This window comes from Hylaeus anthracinus, unplaced genomic scaffold, assembly GCF_026225885.1.
Source record: "Hylaeus anthracinus isolate JK02 unplaced genomic scaffold, UHH_iyHylAnth1.0_haploid 12002, whole genome shotgun sequence".
Classification (NCBI taxonomy): domain Eukaryota; kingdom Metazoa; phylum Arthropoda; class Insecta; order Hymenoptera; family Colletidae; genus Hylaeus; species Hylaeus anthracinus.
Window position 1 is genome coordinate 7163495 of NW_026534349.1, and position 27664 is coordinate 7191158.

General features: G+C 36.9%; 2 protein-coding genes across 7 annotated transcripts in view; one reads left to right on the forward strand and one right to left on the reverse strand.

The window, feature by feature from the left end:
- Positions 1 to 59: 59 nt before the first annotated feature.
- Positions 60 to 23942, reverse strand: LOC128891627 (dnaJ homolog subfamily B member 3). Of its 5 annotated transcripts, none has more exons than XM_054151262.1 (8): positions 23572 to 23942; positions 7490 to 7601; positions 6543 to 6652; positions 4804 to 4914; positions 2840 to 3025; positions 2048 to 2291; positions 1879 to 1968; positions 60 to 1279 (listed from the first exon to the last, which is right to left on the reverse strand). In XM_054151262.1, exons 2-8 carry the CDS (start codon positions 7555 to 7557, stop codon positions 1108 to 1110), a joined length of 981 nt encoding a protein of 326 aa, XP_054007237.1. In that variant the 5' UTR covers positions 7558 to 7601; positions 23572 to 23942; the 3' UTR covers positions 60 to 1107. The 5 variants fall into 5 exon arrangements, with proteins under 5 accessions (XP_054007237.1, XP_054007239.1, XP_054007238.1 ...); XM_054151264.1 differs by lacking the exon at positions 23572 to 23942 and adding an exon at positions 10730 to 10964; XM_054151263.1 differs by lacking the exon at positions 23572 to 23942 and adding an exon at positions 10569 to 10964.
- A 1455-nt stretch (positions 23943 to 25397) lies between these two features.
- LOC128891619 (calcium-binding mitochondrial carrier protein Aralar1) overlaps positions 25398 to 27664 on the forward strand; it is a 31357-nt gene continuing 29090 nt past the window's right edge. Inside the window, exon 1 of one of the 2 annotated variants that reach the window (XM_054151248.1) lies at positions 25398 to 26068. In XM_054151248.1, the coding sequence (XP_054007223.1) occupies positions 26027 to 26068 (42 nt within the window). In that variant the 5' untranslated portion in view covers positions 25398 to 26026. The remainder of the gene's footprint in view (positions 26069 to 27664) is intronic. The other variant, XM_054151250.1, reaches the window with a different exon arrangement.

A 27664-nucleotide genomic window follows, 5' to 3' on the forward strand; every position in this document is an offset into this window, starting at 1 on the left:
ATCTTGAAAGAGAACAATGGTAAATAATGGTTTGGAATCGACAGAAAGTAATGAAATACTAGTGTGTATTAATAATGTATTTTCCACGTAAGTTTAACATTTCTTCCTTATCATTATATACACATACGCAAGAAACTAACTAAAAGAAACAATACGATTACGACACTTAAGTGTTTGGGAAAATGTTTTCACGACAGAACGGAAATCCTATCTCTGAATCCCTGTTTCACGGTTCGCCTAAAAAGGAACACATGCCATTCATCCATCGTGAACGTTACACAGTTACACTGCTATCAGGAACGTTGAGTCCACGGTAGATGGTAGTGCTATTGAAGTATATATCAATATACTATATGTATATGTATATGTATATGTAGTCGTAATACAATATTTTATATTTAAGAGCACTGGTTATGGCTGCGAAGTTAAACGGATCGTAAAAGAACGTATGTACGCGTAAAATGCGTCCACGTGCGCGTGTACTTTAACGCGAGTTGAAACTCGTAAAACTCAGTCCCAAGTGTTCTCGAGTTCTCGCGACTTAGAAATATTACGTAACTTACGAGATATTGATTCATTTAAATCTCTAAAAAACTAAGATAAACGAAACTTACCGTATGTAAATGTAACGCGTAAGATTTCGAACGGAAACATGAAAGCGCTGTTTATAAAACGCGAGAAAATCTGTCGCACATGATTTCTCTCCTCCTTGCGCAGACGTTGGTCGAAAAAAACGAGCTTTTTTTCAGTGAGAATAACTTCGTAGCGAATTTTTATTGATACTTTCAAGCCGGACAAAATGGTCAGTCGAAGCTAAGCTACTGATACACGTTTATTTTTGCAAAAGATTGCTTTATATCCCTCTCGCGGGAGGTTACGACACCGAACACGTTTCTTTACTCTGACGACAGCAAAAGCGACGTTAATTAGGAATTAAGACGAAAATTTGCATCAGCTCCGTAATGGGATACACATATGTATGCGTGTATGTAGGTATGTATGCGTCTGATAGATAAATGAAAGAGACAAAAAAAAAAGAGAAAAAAAAATAGAAACAAAAGACGGGAAGAACTGAAAAGAATGAGAGAAGGCTGCATTGTTTGGCCTCTATTTTCTCTTACTCTTGTCTGTGTGCTTCTTAGTGAGAAGTGGATGATAGTGCGTCTTTATTCTGCTAGCCCTCAGATGGTCACCGTTGACTGTTCTCGAGTTCTGGCCAGCCATCGCGATGTCGCTGGCATTGTCGGTCAGCGGGCGACTCGTCGATGCCTCGTCAAACCTGGTAAAACAGAGAAGGTGACGGGAACAAAAGCTCGGTAGCATTTGTCGCGGTTTGCTCGCAATAGTTAAGTTACTTCTCAATTTAAGATAATTTGTTTTGTGGTTTGTTTTAAACGGGCTCGATCGCTCGAGCTAAGAGATCTAATCACTGTCATCGAATTTTCGTTGAGTAAATCGGTGCCTCGATATCGTTTTGCTGTTCAGTAATAAGCGTATGTACATGGGTGTATATATTTAATTTTTCTTTTCGTTCACGTCGTGTACAATGCGTGGAGAGTGCGTCGACCAGCGGCGCTACGTAAACAACAAAACAAGCATTGCAAGAAAAATTCCAACGAGAAGTGAAGGCGGTCTGATGGAGAGATGAGAACTAATACGGACAACGAATGACCATGGTGCAATGAACGTCGTTAAATGAACAATTATGAGACAATTATTTCTTTTTTTCTCTTTCTCTCTGTCAGGTAGATAGTAGCAGGAACAACATCTCGGTAGACCGTGGAGATATTACTCGCAAACGTGAACGACGACAGGAATTTCTCAATTGCCGAGCAGAGATCGAGCGAGCGTTCTTGTAGAAATCTGATTTAACTGTACGTTATTGATTGTGGGACGCCGTTCACCGTCTTCGACTTCAGCACGTCGTTTTCGAAAGACATTATCGTTTCCTTTCCGTTCTCGTAAATCCTGAAACGAAATAGTTTAGCAACAACAAAGTGTTTCACAGCCTAGCTGCGCGCGAACCTGCTGTTCTATACTCCCTTACTTTTTGGTGGTGATCTTCTTGCCGTTGATAAATCTCGTCGAGGTATTCGTTCGCCTCACAGCACCGCCACCACCACCGCTGGTTCCGTCGAAGCTTGCGAACGAGTTGAACGAGGTGAAGGTGTTTCCTCCACCTTCAAAAATGTTGGTGAACGGTGAAAAATGAATCCCGAAAGGGTTGAAGAAAGGCGTACTTATGCTGTTACTGCTTGGGTGACTACGCCTGTGAAAGCCTACATTGAGGTCTTTGGGAAAATAAACAACACCGTTAATCACAATTTTCACTGATCACACTCCAGGATTGTTTTGTATTAATCGATTAATCACCACACAGATTTTTATCATTCGGGATCATTCGTATCATTCGCACATTGAATGGTTGCTTGTTACACACCAACGTACACATATATAGGGTGGAGCGTTTAAATGGGAACATCCAAATATCTCCGTAAACAGCACGTATCTTTCTTGCTGTTTGAACAGTGTCTTTTGATTCGTGTCAATAAAAGAGCATCAAATGCCAAAAAACGCAACCTTATTTGAACTATTTTAATATTTAACAATAAGATAGAAACATTTGAAATTCACTAATTTACGAGCAAATCGCTGAGAAAGACGCGTTGCAATGTCACTTTTTATTACGTTATGCATATTGTCAAATGTTTCAGCTACGCATTGTATCTCCTACGTATCTCCTATTGAAAAATGCTACAAACTTTTTTTATAACCAAATATACAAACGAGGGCCACTCACATTTTCACAGATTACCGATGTACGTTACAATTTACTTACCATCAGTCATCTTGTACAAGTCTGCGAAAGCACTACCACCGAAGAATTCTCTGAATACTTCCGCAGGATCTCTGAAGACGAAGGTATTAGCGAAGCGAGGATCAAAGTCGTCATCGTGTCGCCTCTTGTTTCCTGGCATTTGAAGACCTTCCTTTCCATACTGATCGTAGACACGTCTTTTCTTTTCTGAAAGGTGTACAAAAAGTAGCGATCGTTAATACCAATCGTATGGTGGGCTCTGAATGTGTTTCGCTTGATTTTATTCGGTCCAAATTCCAAGAAGCAGGTACTGCAAGGCTTGCCAGGTTAGTAGAGTACTGCCAGATGACTTCTAACATCAGCCGAAGTTACGGCCACCGTAACAGCAAAACCAATATAGAGAGAACAACACTGGACTGTTGGATAATCAGGATACTTGTGCGAATCCTTGAAGGACCATTATAATTATAACCAAAAATATTTTAAGTGAACTTAATTAATTTGAAAACAATCATTTGATAGGTCGTGGTGGGCTTAGTGTCAAGAATGTGTAACTAATAATCGAAGAAGATAGAGAATTGGCAAATTATGCGAGAAGACCACACCGAGTACATCAAATGCTACAGGTTCTCCGTCTCTACCTCAACCATTCCTTTTCCAATCCTTTTCCAATCTGAATAAACGAGACCTGAAAGCGTTGGAAAGTTGATGTCGCATCCGCGTGGCCCTTCAAGGATTTAGCCTTCCAAGGTCACTGAAAAAGGGTGAAACTACTGGAAGCAGATTAGATCGTACTCTTGTTCGGTCAGTCAAGCAATGGTTAGAAGTGCGGAGAGGTACAGGCAATAGAAACTGCGTTTACGGTGATTGATACACCGTGAAAGAGAAAAAAGTGTCTATCGAATATTCCACGGGGACTGATACGATCGACGAGAGCGCGATACTGTTCGCGGAAATCCGTCAGGAACTCCTGAATCCTACGTTTGAGCAGCGAGCGAGGCTTCGATGGTAATCGTAACCAGCACAACCGAACCAATCGTGCGGAAAGAAATGTATGTACACGATTGTAACATCGTATACCCAGCAAATTGTTCATCGTTTCGATCGGATGTTCTACCCGTGTGTGTTTGTGTGTTCGGAAACAAAACAAAACTGAAGGTACTTGACAAGGGGAGGTGACCACCAAGCGTGACCCTGACTCATTAATAAGCTTTTGCGTAGCGGTAGATAATAGTAAATTAAAGCTAATAGTATATTGTTTCGGGGACAGACAGTTTATAGTTTAGAATGTATACAACAGCGAAAAAATAACTACGTATATCACAAAGGAGGAAAAATATTGTAAAAAAAAAACCTATTTATATATAGTGCAGGTACCGTATGGGAGTCTGAATGTATGTTTATCACTTTTAGCTTCACTTAATCTATGTATATTAATATCGAAATTTGTACTTTATTCTCTTAAACGCTACATAGTCTAAATAGGTTTTTTTTTTTTTTTTTACAATGTTTTTAGTGAGTTTGTTTGATCTCACTTGAGTATTGTAAAATTTTATGCAATTTTGCTTGATACGTTCATTTACGTATTGCATTGAGGGGACCAGAAAATAATGTTGTTTCTGCGAATGTCACTACTTGTTTATCAATCATCAGCTCGTTGTATATCAATTGATTTTTATATTTTATTTTATGTAATTATACTTCCTGTGATAAAGAGTAGCAATTTTTTTTCAATGATGTATATCTTATAAATTATTATATAAACCGTCTGTCTCCAAAATTATATAATACTTGCTTTCGTTTTTTTGTTATTTGCCATAGCGCAAAAGCAGATTAAAAAATCAGGGTCAGGCTTGGGGTTCTCTCCTTGTGAGAAGAAAAAAAAAAAGAAAAAGAAGATGGAATAAAACAATGTTTGGCCACTCTCTCTCTCTATCTCACTCTCTCTCTCTCTCTCTTAAAGTCTTTTTTCTCTTAAGTGGTACCGAAAAATCGCTGGAAAGCAGAGTCAAAGTAATTCCGGCTGGTGAATCCACGGCCGGGCCTCGAAGACGCCTTCTGATACAATCGTTGGTCGTAGATTCGTCTCTTCGCATCTGGACATCGAGCACGGTCACGAGAGACAGTCCGGAAAAAACAAAGATTTCTAATTCAATATCTTTCGCTTTCAGATCGGTGACAGTCTTTTGTTCGTCGACGACACGGCTCGATCGATCGTTATTTACAGGGATGCTTCGGCTATACAATCGTGTTGTTCATTTTAGAGCTAAGACTATTTGAATAATTTGTTATTCGAATATTTTTCAAGTATTCGTATACTATGAATAAACTTCGAACATTTGAGTATCAAATATTAACGTTTGAACACTATTTTCTGAATATTATTATTCAACTATATTATTACTACATTATTTTTGAATATTCTATCGAATGCAGTGCGGAACCCCCAAAATGATAGAAATTAATACCCATCCTATGGTGTCTAATTTATTTCATCGACCAAGGTCAAGTAATACAGATAAAAGATACGTATTTGAAACTGATGCAATAGGTTTCTCTAAAGAAATTACAAGTCCAACTAAAACTACACGTGGCAAAATAAAAAAATGTTAAACGATAACAGTGCAAAGTAAAAGAGCAAGAGGCTATATATGCAGCATTTGTCACGGGAAAAGCTTCGTTATCTGGCAGTTACTCATTTGCAATTAAATATTAATAAGCAACAGTGAATTTTCAGGTTCGGGACGGAATGGTGGCATCGATGTATCCTACTACGTATTTCTGCGAAATTTAAAAGATTCTCGATGACATTCGGCTAAGTTATAGCGATTTAATTAAATTTGGGGTGAAAGGACTTTTAAGTTTTCAATTTCTATTTTTGAAACTAAACGTACTATGAATAAATTGTTAATATAAAGATGTTTCGTCTTATAATTCTCTATAAGATATTTTTTAAAAATTCGACGAACGAGTAATCGTCAGCTAACGATGCTTTTCATTTTCACCGTTGCAAATGCAATCGAATTTTATAAAAGAGGACTTGTAAGTTTACAATTTCTATTTTCGAAACTAGACGTCCTACGAATAAATTGTTAAGATAAAAAAAGTTTCGTCTTGCCATTCTGTATAACAACTTAAAAAATGTAAAAATCTCGTCCGCCTGCGCGGGTCGGTCAAAGTACGATCGCGACCTCGTTAGCGATCAGGCTCCTCAGAATTTCCAGGAAATATCGTCTCGCAGTCGAAAGGTTATATAACAAAGAATTACTGTATGTTCAGCTGACGAAACAACAACGGATCATAAAAACGATCGATTCGTTCTAGATTTGGTCGGACTGCTCGATCGAGTCACGAGTCGCTGGGTCCCAGAATAAGTTGTACTAGTTGGAGACCACTTGAAAGAAAACGCTCATGCGAAATTCGGCTTTGCTGACAAGCAGGAGCTCCTGTCGTTCATCTCCTGTTGGCATCGCGACGCTCTGCGTGCTGTACGGTTTCGTTACCGTAGGTAGCGTCGTTGATCGATTCGCATCAGGCAATTAATCAAAGCCACGGAGAATCAATGTGATTGTAGCAAGAACTGGCATAATAGCAACACCATCGTCACTTGCGAGTCGTTCGATCCCCTTTCTCGAACTTGCCAGTCGTATTTGAGGATGAACGTTACGCGCAATGTCTCTAAAGGTCGCGTGCGAAAATGAAAGATAACGAGAGGAAAACTTACCGTCTATCAACACTTCGTACGCCTCGGATATTTCCTTGAATTTTTTGTTCGATTCGTCCAGGTTCTCGGGGTTTTTGTCTGGGTGCCATCTCAGTGCTAATTTTCTGTATCTGTAAAGAAACGATAATTTCATTGGTTGATATAAGATCGAGAGCTTTATCGTATGCTAAAACGATCGAAAGCACTTTTATCGCAGATATTCTTTGGAAAGTGGCTGCGTTCTGTTCTAACTGCGAGCTGGGACGATACAAATGTCGAGACTTGGACCGAAGCCAACATTTCGCCGAAGACAAAAAGCTATTCATTCAATCTTTCTTTGCTCGCCACAGTCACGGTTTGGTAAATAAAACCAGTGCTTCGAGGATACTTTAAGTCTCGCGGAAATCACACTTTTCCCGTTACCTTTTAAATGTTTACGCGAATTCTGTCTGCGTAACGTAGCACGTTGGGTCTGTGAATGATGTCAACAGAGAGAGTCACGTGCTCAGTTTCTTTTACAACTATTAATGTCGATATCTTAACCAGCGGTTTATTTATAGAAAGAGCATAACACTGCACACGTTTCAACGATAAAAATACTTGCGGAAAATAAAATATGTACGTTCATGCGTGCCTCATAAATTGTTAACAGTTTCTTTTTGCTTTTAAATATCTTGATAGAAGGGTCGCGTTAAAGAAATAAAAGAAAAAAAGAAAAAGAAAATAGTAAACAAAAATATTCATAATATACTCGTACGCTGTATCGACGAAGTGCCAGTTCATTATCATTTTGTATTATTAGTTATAACTCCTTAATAAAACAATTAAGAGCATATGTTCATATAACATTGTTTTCTTACTTTTGCGTGTAGTACACGCTGGCAAAGTTTGGCCGGAAAAACCTGCGACGCTCTGTACGTGTCTTAATTAACCAGACAAGAAACGGAACTGTGCGTATAGATACTCACGCTTTCTTTATATCCCCACTAGAGGCGGTCCGTTGCACCTCGAGGATCTTGTAGTAGTCGACCATCATTCGCTATTGTGCTCGTGCTCGGATGTCAGGGCTTAGGCAACCACCTGTCGAACAATGCGAGAACAGTTATCGTAATTAGCAGGCCAATTGGCAAACACGCCGCGACATCGGGAGTCAATAGGCCAGGAACGCAGGAAAAATACAGCTATCCCAGTTTTGTTTAGCTGATTACCAATGTGCAATATGTAACAGCCATGAAAATAATTACGAAATAAGATAACGTGTTACTTGAAATAATATCAGATTACAAGGAAAATAACGAATTTATAACAGAAGCTGTGATTTTTACCAGACAAGCCTGGACCAAAAAGATCGATCTTAATGATCTATGTAAAATCAGATCAAGTCATGAAATAAGAAAACTTGAAACCTCGTTCAGCTGCCTTCAGCTGCTGAGTTTCCGTTTCCAGATCGACTCACTTTTACGCCTTTACATACGGAAAACTTTCGTTTGCAACGGAGTCTTTAACCCTTTGTAGTTGTCGCGCGAGTTTGTGAATCATCGTCAACGTCACACGATGGTTCACCTTCGGTTCTATGTTACTCAAACCCCAAGCTGAACGTGTTGAAAATTTTCCGTTGCATTACTCATAAGAAATGAAAATGTTTCGCAACGTTATTGTTATTGCGGTCTCGAGAGTGTATTGCTGAGAAACGGTAAGATTCGAAGCGTTGAGACCAAAGACAAAGAGAATATATGGAGCAGAGTAGAGCAGAGGAGTCGTAAGAGCCCCTGCATGTGGAAATGTAAAATGGGAAGGAAGGGGGAACAAGAGAGGTTGGTTAATTAAATATGAATCATATGAGTTTATTTCGATGTTAATTGACCATTTCAATTTCATGAAAAACGATATAAAAATGTTGCAATTTTAACACAGCTTCCAATGGAACATACAGACTTTCACGTGAATTTCTTTCAATTTAAATGAAAATTCAAACGGAAGCTGTTGAAAATTTGATATGTTACGAAAGTCGAAATTATAAACCATAAAAAAAAAAAAAAAGGAATTATGGACCGCACCGTTGCTGAGATATAATTAATTAAAATCTGAAGCTGAACGTTGCACAGTAACGTTTTGTTGTCACGATTGTTTGACGAGTATTACGAATGTATGTGTTGTACTCTTATAAAAGTTTTCAATTATACTTTTGATACATAAAACATAAAATCTTCAAGTGTGAAGAAAGATTTGTGGTTCAAGGTGGACGTCAACAGGTCAAGTTCGCATCGTTTACCGTACTGTTAGTGATTCGACCAACAACGCGAATTACTCAAGAAACTAATTATATGCCTGACAAATACTCGAGCACACTTTTCACGGTATAATAGCTAGGCGTTTGGCGTCATGGAAAATTCTGACCACGGTGCAAATGATTTTCAGGGAACGCAGGCATCACGGCCAGGTAGAAATAGAAATAAATCTCGAGCCGCAGGACCGCGAAGGGTCAGCGATGCTGCGTAATACGTTGCACTTCATTCAGACTGTCGGCGATCCGTAAGTGGATGGCAAAAAATAGGTGTCAGCTCTCCAAAATAGTTCCAACCGTACTATGTAGTATTCCAGCGGTGCGCGCGAATATATTCCACCCGAGTTAATTTTGTACGCTGTTTTCAAAATAGTTACGCAGCATCGCGTATAAATGGCTCACTCCGGCTCGAGTATCCGTGAATCGATCCTACGAGCTAGCGTTCTATCGAACAGATAACCCTTTGCGGTCCACATGCTTTTTATTTCACGTCTTTTTGTCGACCCTTCGCAAATGATGTTTAGAAACAGCAGAAAACATACTTTTACCTGTTTCTATAAACTCATCGCCAAATATGTGTCAATAATCGAATTGAATCGTGGAAATTCTCTGATTCCTCTACTAGTGAGAACTTTATCATTCGTTATGCGTAAAGTGAATCTACTTGACCACTTAACGACTCGATTCGAATATTGTTTAAATAGGATCAACAAATGTACGGTTCAGGAATAATATAATTCTCATAAGGAGAAGAAATAATTTCAGTAATGCCGGTTTACCAAACGGTAGCCTATTGACTTTTTTGCTAAGACAACCACTACTTTGTTATTCATTATTGAGGTAACATTTAATGCTTCCGTCGTTATACGAATTATAAAATATTGTATAAATGTTAATCTAAGATTGGTGTAGGTAGGGTGAGAGTGGAGAAATCCGTTAGAATGAGACAATAGTTTAATAGTAAAATTTGTAACCAATTCTATTTCTTATTCATCTATCTATCTATCTATCTATCTATCTATCTACCTAAATATTAATCAGAAAACGATTCTAATAGATAAAATAAAGACTGAATAATACTAATGTTGTCAAAGCAAAAAATATTATTGAATTTAGTTACATGTTCCTTCGCTATCAATTGATAAAGTGATACGTGTGCAATAGGCTTCCGTATAATGCGAATTCCTATAACACGCTAGAGGTATTGCGACTACTGTTTTCGTATAACGCGATTTCTTAGATAACGAGCCAAACAGTAAATCACAGAAAATCATTCGACGCACTCAACAGATGGAATTTCGATTCAAAGCGTGAAAATGAGTGATCGAGTTAATGAATATTTCCAATTTTATAGATTAATTATATTTATAGTTTAATGGAAATATTATATATATCTATTATAGATGCCTCTAATTGTAAGTGTTTGGCCTCCGAAATACAAAGAGTTAACACACTTTCTATATTAAAATGCTCGATAGCCTAGAAAATGATCAACTTCTTGCAATTTATGTGCTCGAAGCACAATTATTCATAAAAGTAATCAATTATTTTCGATTCCTTTTTATGTGTACATATATATTCGTAACTTAAATCATACATCTGTCCAATTCTTTAATTCTCGTTAGTGCTTCCTCTTAATTTTAATTTTCTATTTTTTACAACTGCTCCCACACGCCAACAACTTACTCCTCGCCGATTGTATGACACATATTCGCCTAAGAATGCACGTTCACGATATAAATCGTAGAAATCGAAAGACTTGCCCAGTAATTTTCAACCACATCGTTCCAGAGGTTCCTCAAGCGCAAACTTGAACTTACAGACACGCATGTCTCACTGAATCGCGAAAGAATCGTCTGAACTCAACGATCACTCATCGGCAACACCATCTCTCCGTGGAACAACATTGTGCTCTGTGCCTCACCGGCGTGGCGCAACGCAGAAACGTTTCTCGGAGCGACTCATCGTCGCTGGTGCGAATAGGGACGATTCCAATGGCCGAGGAACCACACGGAAGACGAAAAACCGGTTGGGCTGTCGAAGAGCTCGAGTCACCGACGGATATTCCGCGCTGGGAAATCGGCGACAGGTTTTCTCTCGAACCGCGCCAGCGACTACTCGGTGGAAAACTGCGGCTCAAAGTCAAACACTGGACTAACGAAAACGCTAAAGTTAGCCGAGACGTGTATCGAAAATAGTTCGAAACACGGAGGTGGAGGTCATTACGTTTTATCCCACTTCAGATGCTTCGTCTTCCCTCTCTCAACGAGCAGGGAAGCTAGTAGACAGTCTGCATTCTGTTCGTTCCAACAGGACTATAGAGAATGCAGTGAATCACTCTTCTATCTAAACAATATTCCAATTGAGTTGTCCTTAAGTGGCTAAGCAGAGTCATCAAGCTCTCGTTGAATAGCGGACGAATCAGAGAATTTAAGAGGTTTATTTGAGTGGTTACTCGGTGAAAATTGACTCGGAGTAACGCGGATAGACGAGGAAATATTGGTTCGTAGTGAAAACGATGCAACTATTAAAACTATTGCAGGAGTCTCAACGAAAAATACGAAGAAGTCAGGCCATGGGGATTCGAACACTAGTCCCTCGGATTGGCAGTCGATCGCTTTTCTCATTGGACCATTCACCACCTTACCAATTATGTTTTTATTTGACACCTTATTGCGTACAGGAAGCGCGATACTACCCTATTATTATTAATCGTGGATGTTAATACATTTATGGCAAATGGAGATACACGAAAGGCTATGAGAATGTGTACAAATCTAAAAAATATATAAAGTGACAATAATAAAGTACATTTCACACTGTTTAGAAGATAACATACATCTGTCTAAATTTAATTTTTTAACTACATATATATATCTGTGAAAATATAAATTTGCATAAATAGCTACAATATAATCATTAAGCTGCGAATTTTCATGCAAATTCATATTTTTACAGATTCATATTAATACAGAGAAAGAATTCAAATTTAAATGGAAGTACGTCTCGTCTACTAAACGATATAACATGTATATTAGTATTGATATTTTATATATTTTCGTATTTCTGTACCTCTATTTATCGTAGATATCCGCAGAGACTAAATATTATTAAACTATTGACTAATTACTATTGAACTGTTGTGTGTACGATAAGAGTTATGTGTCCAGTTATAGCGTGCAGCGTATAATACATGTATAGACAAATGTGTATTTTTGTGGTGTTTACGTAGCATGCGCGTTATTTTTGAGACACATGTGACACATTTGGTATTTTAGTACTGCTCGCGATGCTTTTTTGACGCGCGCCGTCTTGTGATAGAATATCCGGTACACAATTTCTGATTTGTGGCATGTAATATTTTTGTGTGACATGCGTGTCACACGAACACACGTTACGGAGATACCACATGCTAGGTACATCGTGAGTTTATCGTACACGCGCGTTAGTAGAATATCGTAGGTCACGCATAAATTACGCAAATCACACGCAGCACACGAATAAATGGTATACAAGGTGGGCCAAATGTAACAAACTGTAACTACGTTATCGGTATGTTTAGAGAAAAATGTCAGAGGAAAAAGGTGAACGGTTCAAAGTGTACTATATTTGTAGGACTACGCTCTTTTTTATTAGCGCAATGGTGCATGTGCAATCGACAGTTGCATTACTTTTTCAAGTGGGAATGCATATTATTCTTCGCAAAGATTGAATTCTTTCGTCATTCTACGTACAAAAGTATTAAGACAAAGTGGTAAAAAAATCATTAGTTATATTTTAAACAATTGTGTGTAATGAAGGAGATGCTCAACCCCTAAAATTATAGCGCATTATTTATATTATATTTATACGTTTTAAATCATAACTTTATTTTTGAGACGCTCCACTAAATCGTCTGTCGAGCCACCATTGATATACTTCGATGTAAAGAAAATCTTGTTATCGCTTCGAATAAAAATCCTTGAAAACCCCTTAATTGATCCGGAACTATGGAACCATCGAAAGCGAAGTCAGAATTATTTTCGAGGTTCCGCAAAGTGTGCTGCCAACAGACAGCCAAAGAAACTTTGCGATCGTTCGAATGGCTGGTTTCTAATCAGTGCACGGGTGTCCGAAGTGGAATTATCTGTAGTGTGTTACTAGGTGAACAGGACTTGTCTCTATCCGCCAGGTGAATAGCGTTCGTGTCCATACGCGACACACGATCCTGAACAACCACCTCCGCGATCGGGTCGAGGACGTTGCCGCTAAGGCGGTCATCGCTTTCAGCGTCCGATAGACATTCGTGCAACTTATTTCCTAAGTCCTTCATCAAACGTCGATGGTCTCCAAGTTAGAACTCTCGAAGCTTTCTGTGGTTTTCGTAAACACGTCGTTTCATTTAATACTTTATTGCCTTTGTAATTCCAGAATCTATAATAATTACAATGGTCAATTCGAGACTTTTTATCTACCTAAATTAACGTACATCAAATAATATAAATGTAGATTATATTTAGAGTGGTCACAAAGAAATGATTTCAAAATTCCTTGAATTATACTTGAGGAGGACACTGCACGTTCTGTTTTCTATGTTAAATTTGACATCTTTCTTTACCACCTTGTGGTTTCCATTGAACTGTGGCAACTTATTTTCAACAAAAAGTGCCATTGACAAACAGAGAGATTTTAATATCTATTAGCTGTGTAAGTCCTTGTATTCCTCTGAAGACATATCTTCGTGTCATTAAAAGACACGGAGACATTTTAGGTACAAATCTTAGGCGACTCGCCCTGTATTTCGAAGTGAAAAAGAAAACCGTATTCTATCTTAAACAATTGTTCTTTTATTTCATTTTAACATCGTGTCGATCTTATTGAAAAACCCTTTAGTAAATAACAATTGGCAACACGTGTTGTGAACAACTCCGCGTATTTATGAAACGGAATTTTATGCGCAACAATCGAATAGTACTCTGAAAGCGACTCGTGATGGATATCGACCAAAGCCAAATTACGAATTAGGAAGGACCATCTAGGTTATAATAAATCCGGACATACAAGCGATGATCGCGAAATCCATGAGTCACGCCGCTTTCGGAGGTGTTTTTGGTCTGCCTACACATTTAGTGCTCGTCCCAGGTAAAACGACGCGAACAGTCATCGCGACGTGGGTCGTCGTGGGCGTTTTTCCAACAGTTTGGTCTAAGGAACTCGGCTACTCTCCGGGTCCATTGTCCTAAGAACATCGACGAGGTCCTGTCTCGACTCCCAACTCCGCGATGCCGCTGAAAACTTGTTGGCCTTTGCGGTGCAATTGTCGATTTTTTCACAAGGATATTTCAGAACGAGGAACCTTGTCGAGTGATATTTGTATTATTTACGTTGTCCAAGAACAGTCGTCGTCAACTGTTCGCCGTTTACTAGATAAAAACTCTATGGCAGAGAGCTCGGCAAGATTCGCACTTTTCCACTTTTTAAATCCACCTCCAGCGATTTACCAGCGCGAGGAACGCGGTAGGAAACGAGTCTTCGGTATTTCAAATTCACTGGTGTCCGAGTCGAAGCAAAACTGGATTCGATGGCTTGCGTAATAAACGATTACAAATATTTCGGATGCCTATGCTTATGTTCGTAACGAGCGTCCTACGTTCAGTTATAGATTTTAATTAATTATATCTCAGCAACGGTGCGGTCAATAATTGTTTTCTTTTTTTTTTTTTTTTTCTTTAATGGTTTATAATTTCGACTTTTGTAACATATCAAATTTTCAGCAGCTGACTAAATTCCATTTTCATTCGAATTGAAAAATACGCGAAAGCCTGTATGTTCCATAGGAAGCTGTGTTAAAATTACAAAATTTTGATATCGTCATTCGTAAAAGTGGGGTGGTCAATCTAACCCTTTCACAGGTTTGTTAAAACGTTAACAACTACCTTAACGAGGGAATACGTTGTGTACGACGTAAAGTTTCTATATCGATATGACGGATCGTTAATAATCGCCGCGTGCCAGTTTTTGGTCTTGACATTCGTCCAAAGATGATCACCGAAGTCACCGAGAAGCGTTCGGGCAGTAATCCAAATGGAAAGATTGGGAGACACGGTGATTTCGTTGCCCGAAAGATCGCTACAAATCACTCCCTCGCGCAAGGCGGTGATTTTCATGTTCGTCCAGTGTCTCAAAAAGTTAACAATATTATGCTCGGTTCAAGAAGTAGACAAACGAAAAGTAGACAGTTGTTACTCTTGGTAAAATCCTTTTTATAACTTCATTTATATTAGGTGTAGAAATTAATGCTGTGCCTCTATATTCGATTATTTATAATTCTAATTTAAACGGATATATTTACTCGTCGTTTTAGTATTTTACATTTAAATACGAATTTTCTGAATCCTCAACCTGATGGTCATTGTAATGCATTTGTAAGAACTTCAGTAACCATCAAACTTTGCTTATTGTTATTCTTCTGCAATTACTGTAATTAACGAGCACACTTGTAACTTGTTAAAATAATAATAATAATAATAATAATAATAATAAACAAAAATATATAGTTACCAAACTTCATATATATATTTATGTATATATAGTAAAATAAAATTCATTATCATAGACGATGTTCAAGTTTTTCAACCCACCAGAATAAACAAATATTTATGTTGATAGCGGTATAAGTCCACTTGAAAATGAGATATTCTATAAAATCTCTACGTGAGCCAACTGCAGAATTTACAACTTTTAAACCACATCCAATTAAAAAATAACGACATTTAAAAAAAAAAAAAGAATTATCACCTCTATAAGAGATTTTCATATTCATAACCTCAGGTATATACAATTTATTGCTTTATCTTCCACTTGTCCGTCCCAATTACTTCATAATCGTTCATCATGCTGTCAATGTAGTCGTTTTAAATTAATAAAATGGAAACCATGCATTTTTTTTTCTTCTATTACAATAACGTTTAAAGTTACACGAAATTTTGAGAAATCGAAGAAAGCATCGTAAAGATTTGTGTGCAGCGTGAAGATTAACGAGCAATGTTCGCGACTCACGGTTGGAAACACGGAGCAGCGTTTCGCGATTACGTGCGAACATAGCAAGGCGAGTGTGACACTTCCGTTGTCGGTAGCGATGGGATCGAGAATCGTGCAAGGCATACCAATTTATGAACAAATTTCGTTCTCAAACGCTATTCGTTGTCTGTTTCGCGCTCCTACATTTGTAAAATAAAATCGTATCGTATACAGGGCGGAGAGCGTTTAAATGGGAACGCTCAAATATCTCCGTTATTTTTGGTTACATGAAAACGAATCTATAGAACAAAGTTACGCTGTTTGAAGGGGTGCGTGTAATGGTTAGACTATTACATTATTTAGAGATTTCAAGGTCATTGGAATTTTATGTTTAGATGGACCGGGGTATTTTCAGTATTGTAATCTTGTAGACGATGCAAAAACAAATTCAAATATCTATTATATTTTGAACTTCGTATGACCTCGTGAGGAGATGTTTTAGGTACAAATTTCATTCATTTTATAAGAATAATTTCTCGCGTTTGGATTTGTTTTTTTATCGACTACAACATCACGATAATGGAAATACCACATTATAAAAAAAAAAAACATTGATGACCTTGAAATTCCTAAAAATTTGACCTTGAAACAATCTTAAACTATAATATATTCCCATCCGAACCAGACAATGTTTTCCTCTGATATTTTTTCTATCACAAAAAATATACGAGATCAAAGACGAATAAAATCGTTTTAGATTGTACGTTATACATCGAACTCGGTTCCATCGCTAGTTGCGAGTGTTTCGCGTTGTTTCGCGATGCATCGCCAGGATCGTTTTAGTAGCGAAACCGATACGGCCAGTTTTTGTCGGGAACGAGGGAAAAGATGTCCAACTCGCGCGAGTTACATCGCATGGATTAAACGGAATCGCCAAATACGGTTCACGAGCTACTTTCAGGAACACCACGTGGCCCGATGCGATTGCGAATCGTGCCTCTGACCGATCAATATGACTAACATCCGTTCATATCCCTGCCTTTATCAGTGCCGTTTGAAACTTTCGATAAACTCGTACCGCCAGACTTTATTTAACTTTTTGTTCATCCATCCAAATAACAACTCACGGTAATTGTTCCGTGGATTTACTTCATGGAGGATTTTAACAAAGAGCTTCACTGGATTGTTCTTTGATCAAATATGAATCATGTGAAACTCTATATTTTTTTAGATATTTATAATTGTAGCTTGGTAATACCATATCGAAGTTGCACGTCGTAGAATAATGTTCAATTCCGTTCAGTTGGATTTTTTTTTTTTTTTTTTTATCTATTTTATCTTATCTATATTAATGAAATGGTTCAGTGGCAATTAAATTTTCATTTGGAAGAAACTCTTCTGAATATATAAAAGCATATTTAAATTGTTGCTTTCGACTTTCAATAATTGAATAATCTTTGCAGTTCAGAGATTATGGGTCTACAAGTATCTAAACATTACTGTTTTTTACTTCCGCTATGTTGTACCATTCCGTAACTAATTTCTCTATAAAATTATATTTTGAAAAGACTTGAAACATCGAAAAAAGATTTAAAGCAGCTTTAAAAAAAAATGCAGTCCAGGTGTCACGAATTTTCAAGTAAAAGACTTTACATTTTCCTACACGATGTTTAACAAGATATTGCCTTTAAAAAAATACCATGCCATTGTCCGATCTTTCTTTCGCGCGATACGTATGTTAGAAAGTGGATATGACTTTTGGAGGATTGGAGAGAAAATTGAACGATGCTCGGTTCGACTGTTCTATTGGTATGGTCGGTATTAAGTTTTTCAAGGAAAATCGAATGGAACGTGGGCGAGAATACAGTCCTCCACAAATTAGTCGCAGAAATACTAACACCTTTACAAAACTCGCGACCTACGCGATCTCGTAGACCAGCTTATACGCTATACCCACGTAACTATTTCATGAGCGATCTTCGACTTCGCGTGAGGTGCTTTGTCGATCAATCTTCGATCGATGGATTCCGTTATCAATTAATAAAGCTAATCGATAATTCTATTTTCTCGACTCTTAATATCAAACAAAGAGTGAGTAAGCCAGTTTTATTTTTTATTTATTTATAAGGATGTCTTATAACAATATATATGTCTCAGTCTTATAACAATATCTATGATGGTACAACTGTAACACCTAATACACCAGTCTTGCTTCTGTTCGTTTTTTAGATACATTTAATTCTTGCTCTACCATACTTTGCATTTGCTCAGATAATTCATATCTTTATAATTCTTCATAATTATTTCATTAGGAATATGCTAGTGGCCTGTTGAGACCCATTGCTCCTCGACATATGTATATAAATATACAAAATTTGGTAGCCATCACATTTTGCTTATTATTATTATTCTAATAAATTACAAATGAGCTTGATAATTACAATAATTATATAAGAATAACAATAAGCAAAATGTGACGGCTACTAAAGTTCTTATAAATGCACTGCAATGATCATCAGGTTGAGGATTCAGAAAGTTCGTATTTTAATATACAATACCAAAATAAATTAAACATATCTGTTTAAACTGGAATTATATATAATTGAATATAAAGACAGAATTAATTTCTACACAATGCAATGATCATTAGGTTGAGGATTCAGAGAGTTCGTATTTTAATATACAATACCAAAATGACGACTAAACATGTCTGTTTAAACTGGAATCATAAATAATTGAATACGAAGACAGAGAATTCATTTCTGCACCTATTAATCAAATGTAAAGGAAAAAACTCGACGGGGAAGTAGTTGAAACCTTGAAATCTCGACCGCAGTCCTTGTAAAGTCTTAAACGTTGGGAAAATGAAGATCAAGAGTTGACCTCCCGGTACCGCACGTGATTTTCCACGGAAAATGCAACCAAACGCGTAAAACTTGGTCGAAGGAAAAGGAGAGAGAAAAAGGAGCTAGGAGAGGAACACGGTGGGCGTCCTTTTGCGCTCTCTCGAGGAGGCGTGACGTCAGTTTTACATATTCGGGCAGCGAGCGATGTATCGAGGAAAAAGGTTTTCGCGTGTGTCTCCCGATCTTGAAAGGCTGTGTTTGTATCTGCCAGAAGGACGACGATTCGAGACACGCTGAGATCCTTGCCAGTTTAAAATACTGCCACGAATATTCTTTCTTCGTCGGATCCGGAGATCTTGGCTATGTAGAACTCGATCCTGTGACTATTGGCGGAATTGAGTAGCCTTTTTTTTTTGGATTTATTTGGAAATTTAGAAGAGTATTCTCTGTGTTAGTATATATTGATTTAGATCTGTTTGCTGTCTGATGCTAGGTATAACAAAATAATTGCGTGACTTTCTCAAATTGGATAGTGTAAATAGACAACTCATTAGATATTTATAGGATTGTTTAGTGAGAGTTCTAATATCATATTAAAACAGTGATAAAACTGTGATATTGTATGAATTAATTTAAACTCAAGGTTAGTACTTCTGAAACGATCGCTGGGTATATTTACAATGTTTCTTTTTTGAGAACTCATCACTATTTATTGAGGCTTCCAAACCCTCCCAAAATATAAATAAGCTTGCAATATCGTAAGAATAAACTTAAACTCGAATTTAACTGTTCTGTTATGCAATAATATATTATTCCTCTCTGGGCGTACAATTCTCTATTTATAAAACTACGTAAACTTTACTAAGTGAATGAGGTACGCAATATCGCAATTAAGAAAAGATAAACAAGCATTAAGGTCAGAGTTGAATATTCCAAGAGATGTAGACAAATGGAAGCATGAATTGATAAGACTACCGGTTTACGTTATAAAAATACAAAAATACATTCTGTTATGTAACAGTGGAGCTTGCTTTCATTTAACAGAATGTAAGTATAAAAGAATCATGTTCTACAATGCCGTTTTGCAGTGACCTGTGCGTGAATCATTTCGTTAGAAAAAAGCATCTGGCAGCGACTTTAGTTGAGAATTTGAATTCGTTAAGCAAACCCATTTAAAACCACAAAATGCTCGTTTCAATATATATGGCTCAATGAATATAAAACGTGCTAAAACACATTTTTAAAATACATAATAAATAGAAGTAATGGAAAATTGTAGTCCAAGTAATATTCATACAAGTCGAACGTCTTTACGAAATCAATATCATGAATAGATTGTAGTCCGATTAATATTAATACAAGTCAAACGTCTTTACGAAATCAATATCATGCATAGAAACTTCCTAAAATTAAATCATCGAATTCTAGACGTTCCAATATGGATATTTCCTGGACACCAACCACCACAAATGACGTTTGTTAAGTAAATCCACGACACGTACTCCCCGAGTACTTAGAAATGCAAATGTTGGAGTTAATGGAGATCTGAACAGGGCTAAGGCGTTAAAGGTTCCCACAGTTGGTCGACAAAGTTCTCCGAGTACACAAAGAAGGGGTCTCGGTCGAAATATACAACTAAAATTAACCACGGCCGTCGAAGCTGTCCTAGACCCTTTCATTGGCCTTTTAACCGACATTTTTTGCTCCCGACCTAGCGCAATACGTGTTGCGTATCGCTTTCCTAAAGATACGTGCCCACCGCAACGCTGACGTTTTCGTGTGAATTGAACCGTTCAACTCAAACGAAACCAAAACGAACAAAATCATGTTTCTAGAGGACAATGTTACACAACATCGCGCAACACTGCTCGTATCGCAATCGAATTTGCCACTAGCGCTTATTTACGTGCTGTCGACGAAATAGAATTAGGTGAATCTCATATTCTTCGACGATTCCCTAGACAGTTATCAAATAACGCTATTTGAAATATTATTTCGCGTACATTCATATATACGAATTTATGTATCTATATATAAATGGCATATATAATATGTATTTTATATATTCATACATACATATTCATAAAAAAATATATATAATATACAGACACGAAATATTAGTTCAAATAACATGCTATTTTATTTCATAATTACTTTCCTACCTGTGATGAAGACACGTTTTTTTAATAGAAAATTTCTGCAAAGATTTCTTAAAATAAGTTGTTTTTGTGGCACATTACTTTGAAAATAATTCGTTATTTAAAACAGCTATTATTTCCAATGTATCGATATTATTTTTACCATCAGATAACTATTTAGAATAACAATTAAAAATAAATTATCTATTATTCTCATTCCAATTGAAATACGCCTGTTTTCAATTAAAAATATCTCCCTGTTTTAACAGTCTATCCAAAGGTTCGAACTTGGATAATTTCCATAATAATAAACGAAATTGTTGAAAGTCCACCCAGCAGATAATCTGAACAATGAAATCCTGACTTTGATATCTATCCTACAACTGATTTCTGATTAATCGTTTGAGGATCACGAGCGACGGATACGACGTCGCATCGCTGTTGACAGTGCATTAATTGCTCGGTCAACGGCGATGATTATCGTCAACGTCGAAGGAATATATACAAGGCGAATAGGTGGCTTTGTTACTCGTTTCTTCGCACGCATAATCGTACTCGATATGGAAGTGGTATGAATTACGTTGTTTGGTCGATGACAATGTATGATTGGTAATGACAAACGCTGGCTATTGCGAAATCAACGATCCTTACAACGCGAGGCTCCAATTAAACAAGAACACAAACACTTGCCTGCAAGAAGAAACTCGATAATAAACGCAGAATGAAGTTTACATTTAATTTAAATGAATAATTCACCGTCGACAACTATTCTTGCTATTTAACGATAAAGTAAACTTAAAAGAGAACTTGCTACAGAAGCGTGTTATCTCTGTAACCCTTTTTCTTTGAGTTCCAAATTATAAAACTCAACAATTACTTAATTTATATTGGAGCACAACTTCATTTCTGCCTAGGAAAGTTATTTCATAGTTTTGTTTACGAAAGAAAAACAAATTTCTTATAATATGTATGTATGTCAAAATATATAATTATGACACAATTTAAAAAGAAGTTGACTTATTAAAAGTACAATCAATCCTTCTGGTGATAAAAATACAAAATTACTTTCCAGCAACCCAATAAAACATTCAAAGTATTCTCTTACAAAGAAGCTGTTCCTTTCAACAAGAAACTTGGAATGGAATGAGAAATTGAAAGTACTGAGAAGAAGACAATGAAAGAAGCGAACAATTGAGCAAAGAGAGACAATTAAAAGAAGGAAGGTGAGCCTGCTTGGCGATAATTTGTGGTCGATGATCTGCTAACTGACTTTAAAACAGCCCAACCATGGGATGTGTTATACGAGACGAGAAAAACTGCCGTTATTAGGCTTCAATTTCTGTCGTCGTTTTGCAGCATGTAACTTATTATAGTAAGAATGACAAGGCCTCGATAGATTTCCTCATCTTGTACCATTAGTATGGCTACCACAGTTTATTCTCTGTTAATTTTCATTAAGTCTCCTTCTGTAACAATAAATGTTACAGGGTTACAAGATAAAAATACTTTGAGCAGCTTCAATGATGCAATAAAAAAGGTAAATTGGAGTTTAGCCTTGGTTTCAGTATGCTTTAGCGAATCTCAGTTAATCCACAGATTTGTTCAAATTAATGAACAGCCTTTAATAGAGAATAGATTCCAGAAATGGATGGATGGATTGGTAGCATGTATGATACTTGCTATAGAACCATAGCAACAAATAAATGACTTTGGAACAAATTATGTACATATATGTTGGAACGTAATGTTCGCAGGTAGAGAAAATGTGATGATTTTGTATGTACTAGATACAGAGTAGCAGTGTAACTGTCCATAATATAGACTCTATACCTTAGATATTCAGTAACAAAGCATTGGAATAAAAAGATATATAATTATCCTACAATGTAAAAAATATGAAGTATTAACTTTGTTGTACTGTATAATTTGTGGTTGCAATGTCAACTATTCCTGTCATATTTAATACAAGTTTGAGTTTTAAAACTCTGAGAGTCTTAAAATCCTAACTGTCGTTGAGCAATAGAGATCGTTAACCTTATCCTATTATTGTCTATCGTATAGTCCTACCCTAATATTAAAAATATCTTACTGTATCTCCTTAGCTATGAATAATGTAAAAAAAGTGCAACAAAGATTTGCAAATCCAAGGACACACAATGCCCAGGTTTGTGGCATGCATTTGTTTGTCCAATGTCCCAAGAATCTGATAAGACATAGACCATGAGTGTACCCAGTCGACAAAGTAATGTTTCCAAGAAACATGCATTAAAAGTCATCCACTGCATGAGTACCACGTGCATGAACGTTTAGAATTTCGTTATGGATAAACGATGGTCGTGAGGTGAGAATACAACGCCTCCGTTTGGCGAGAATTCCGAGTAATTAATGCTTTCAAATGTAGCATATCATTTACACGTCTTTTTAGACATCCAAGGTCATCCTGATAAAGTTACAAATGGTTATATTGCGCTTATCATTTATCTAGCAACAGTACAGGCCAACACGATCATTATCGACTGGAAATGACACGAGTAGCTTCGTCGAGAGGTCATAACGTTAATTTTGCGTTTTCGATAGTTCTAAAAAATACGTTGTCACGGCGTGGAAATGTGGTTCGAATCGCGTAAACACGAAATTTTATTGTAACGCGTGGTGAACGATATCGAGAATCGTGTTGTTCTCGAAATTTTCAAGCGGAACATGTTAGTCATGTTACGAGAGTCCCGTTGACGACCTAGCTTCGTGCGAATTTTCAAGAAAACATCATAATATTTCGTACTTACCGAGAAGTGGCTCCTGTTCTTCTTCGTCGGTTGCACAGCGATGAATTTTCCACGGAGAAACGGATTGTTGTTTTCGTTTTGGACCCAGGACAGATACACAGTGGACGAGAAGCGACAATCTCGCGAAAAAGTAGAGAAATGCGACTGGCCGCGTGAAGTTGGCGCAAACAAAGCTTCGCGATAACCAAGATGGCCGCTCGTTTCGATTTTTCTAGACCACCGTTACTCTCGTTTATCGATCCGTTAAATTAAATTCAACGTTGCTGTTCGATCGGACTCTGAAAAATTCTTCAATACGAATTGATATATATATATATGCTATTGTTGCAAATATACATGTATGAAGTTGCAACGCGACTTGAAACAATTTGTCGCAAGCTGGTTATTCGTTTACAAAAGAATGATTAAAACAAGGTTCTTAATTCTTAAGATAAGCTTGTAAGATTTAATGTAATAAGTTCTTTATCAACCGAATTGCACTATAAAGTTACAGTTGGTACTTTAATTCAAATGTATTTCAAGCTTAAATTTCCAAATTTCTATTCTCAAGATACATATTACGTCCCAAAATAAGCGGTACGATTAAAAAAAAATTAAGCTGATACGATAATCACGGGTCAGGTAAGAATACTTTTGAATATCGTAAACGTGGCTATTTTTAGGGAACCTTTTTCCCGCCAAAAATGTTGCATCTCGAAACATCTGTTTCCAAGGTTGTACATTCAAGACCCATACCGGATTGAAAATGTTGAGAACAAATGATGACAGGAACTTTTATTATCGATACAAAAATAACAGAAATTAATATCTGGAAATATTAAGATACACTTTTTTTCGTGACGTATGTGCAATCGATAACGAAACGCTGCAGTTTCGAGGTGTCAGTGGCGCCAACAGTCGTGAAACGTTAGACAACGTATCGTAGAGTATCATATACGGTTACACGATTTCAAATAACACAGAGTTATGTTATAACATTGTGTAGTAACCACTGACGGATCAAAGGGAATTTTCTAGACCAGGGCCTTTTCTGGACCAAGACGTATCGCATAGATGTTATTATACATCGAGTAAATAGCAACAAGATCACGATCGTAAGTTGCCTTGCAGAAAAGTTTAAAATTATGACATCAACGTTAAAAAGACGTATAAATAACTGCAACGAAACGATGTTAATAATACTAACTATACCAAAATAAATATCTTAATTTGTCACAGTTTGCAAAGTTAATTAGTCGGTATACCGTACCATAAAGTTGCCACGTGGATTTGTGTCAACGTATGAATCGAGGATGTTGAGAATATCTAACAAATAAAATATTTCCTAAAATTAATGAAATAGTGTCACGTTTTAATTAAAACTCATGGAAGAAGATTCTACAGTTGAATTATATTATAATATGCAAATAGATATAGATGCATTTATTCGTTGATTCTATTTTTAAATTGATTTGAATTAAATTTTTTTTTTAAATAATCATTAACAATCTGGTGTCATCGAACGAAACTTAATTTTTTTAATTATGAAGCTTGTAAAAATCATGAGGAAAATCCAAGATTTATTATTATAAATAATTTGGTGTTAAATTAAACAAATGTACTGATTATTTCTATTACACGCTGTCGGCTTTACATAAATAAAAGTTTCATTTATGATAAATTTACTTGAAAAAGTCACAGAATTCATTTCTACACATCTTTCAAATATCAACAAAAAAGATTTTCCAAACTCAAAGTATTAGGTTGTCCCAAAAGTTTCTTTCGCTTTATTATTAAGTAATACATGTACAATAGTCTCCATTACTGTTATAACATGAATATCTATGTAATTAGATTGTCTATTTATATAAACACGACCACATCAAATAATTGAGTGCAACTCGCGAAAGAAACTTTCCGGATAACCTAATATAACTTTGAATTTTGAACAAGCTGAATCCATTTAAATTACAACCATACAACAAGTAAACGTCTAATTCTTCGTAAATCGATAGTGGTACTACAGAAAGTAGTCTCTTCAGTCGAAAATTGTTAAGCTACTTCACCTTGACGTGTACTCGTTCGAGTGGGAGTTATAACATCAGCGTTACACGAGCCTAACAATAAGTTAAAGGCTGTGTAAATGTAGCCTCGGCCGTCGAGATGGCGCTAGCTGATTGATTTGCGCGCAGTAGCATGGCAGCTTCCGTTCTACAGAGTGTTTTCAAAGAGCAGGTGAGCGTTTCGTCGACTCCGTCGCGGTTCCACGGTTAGATCAACGCCGAAGAAGCTCGTAAAAGGTTCTTTTGTGGTGTGGCCCGGTGTGACTGTGTGTGTGTGAGAGTGTGTCGCCGGTGTTCGATTTAAAAAAAACCGAACGAACAAAAACCAGCACCCCTCGAGAAAGGAGCATCGTTTTACTCCCGTGTGAACTCGTGCAGGGACGATCGAGGTAGTAAACTTCCTGTTGCTGGGAATGTTGAAGAACCCGCTTCTCGTTCAAGCATCCTGCGAAGAGGTGGGTAAGTTTTGCCGATCTTTTCTCTCGTAACGGTCGTTTCACGTCGACATCGATCGAGGTTTACAGATTCAACCAATTACGAGGAATAGATCGTTTAGTTTTCGTTATTGTCTGAACCTCGACCGATTAATTCGCGGCTACTCGCTATTTACTCGAGTCTAGTCGCGGAGACGGAAGCGACACTGGCCGAGTGATATCTGCATCGAGTTGGATGTGTTCACGAATGGCGGGTGCGAATATCGATCCTGAAGTCTCCGGCCGCGAGGCCGTCTTCGTTTCGAGGTCACCGGGACTTCAGCCGCAACCCTCACTCTCGATCTCGATACTATCTTCAACCGACTTCCCTTTTTCCTCAAACTCTTACAACTACAGCCGACAACTTTTATATCGGGACAGCTCACAAATTTCACTTTTCGGGACATAAGTCTGTCTGTGATAAAGGATAATGGAAACACGTATCGTATCGGAACATTAGGTCCACAACCTCGACAAACAACTTTCATATTAGGACACTTTACGATTTTTACTTTTTCACTTGGTAGCTCTATATCGAAGGATAAAGAAAGTACGTATCGTATTGCGACGTTATATTCGAATACTCTCTAATTTGTACTTTTTTCGCGTCATAACTCTGACTATGATAAAGGATAATGGAAGTACATACCATATTGAAACGATAGGACTAGTCAACAAAAGTATAAAGTTTGTTCATTTCATTCGTAACGTTTCTTATACGATGTCTAATTTTTGCGTTATTGTAACTGTTTTAGCATCGATGTGTGGCGCGCGAGTCATTATGCGTTTATGGTTGAAAATCGCAGGTCTCGTTGAATGCGTTTAGTAGTTCGTAACTCGTTTATATTTCTGCCGTTGGCGTTACATTACGTTGACCCAATTATAACATTATGAATCTACACCACTATAGATAACACGGAGTTAGAGTTCTATTGACTAAAAATTGTTGAGTTAAGTAACCAAAGTAGAGACTTCTAACATTGTAATAAACAATCCATAATGTATAATTAATTGAATATACTTCGTGTACGTTTCGCATTACATGTTCTACGTCAAACTATGCCAAAGTGATGATCCTTTTTATTCTTCAGTCATATTTATCAAAGACGACCGACAAACAATTTTAATGTAATTTTCAACAAACATTGAAATATTTCGTTTTATCCTTTTTTTTCAAAATTACTAAAAGGGTTAATATTATTCTTTGAATCCGAGGAAATTGACGTGACTGTTGAAGAGAATCGAAATCGAAGTGGAATATAATTCTAATTTTTATCGCGATTGCATCCACAGTGTTTCAAACTGGAATAAACTATTTTTTCAAATTATTCCATTAAAAGTTTTGTTATCATTTTCTGTGATGGCACCGACCCGACGCACTCCATCTTCTAAACTATCCGTTGATAAGTTTTCATGAAACTTTTTTATTACTTTTTGATTGCAAAAGGCTTCCTTGTTAACAGATGCTGTTTAACACTTTTGTAGAAGCGAATGGATATGTTGTAGGTTTCTATGTAACGAATTTTCATGGTAATTCATCGTCCATATCTTTCTCTCCATTTGCCAAGCAGGATGTAG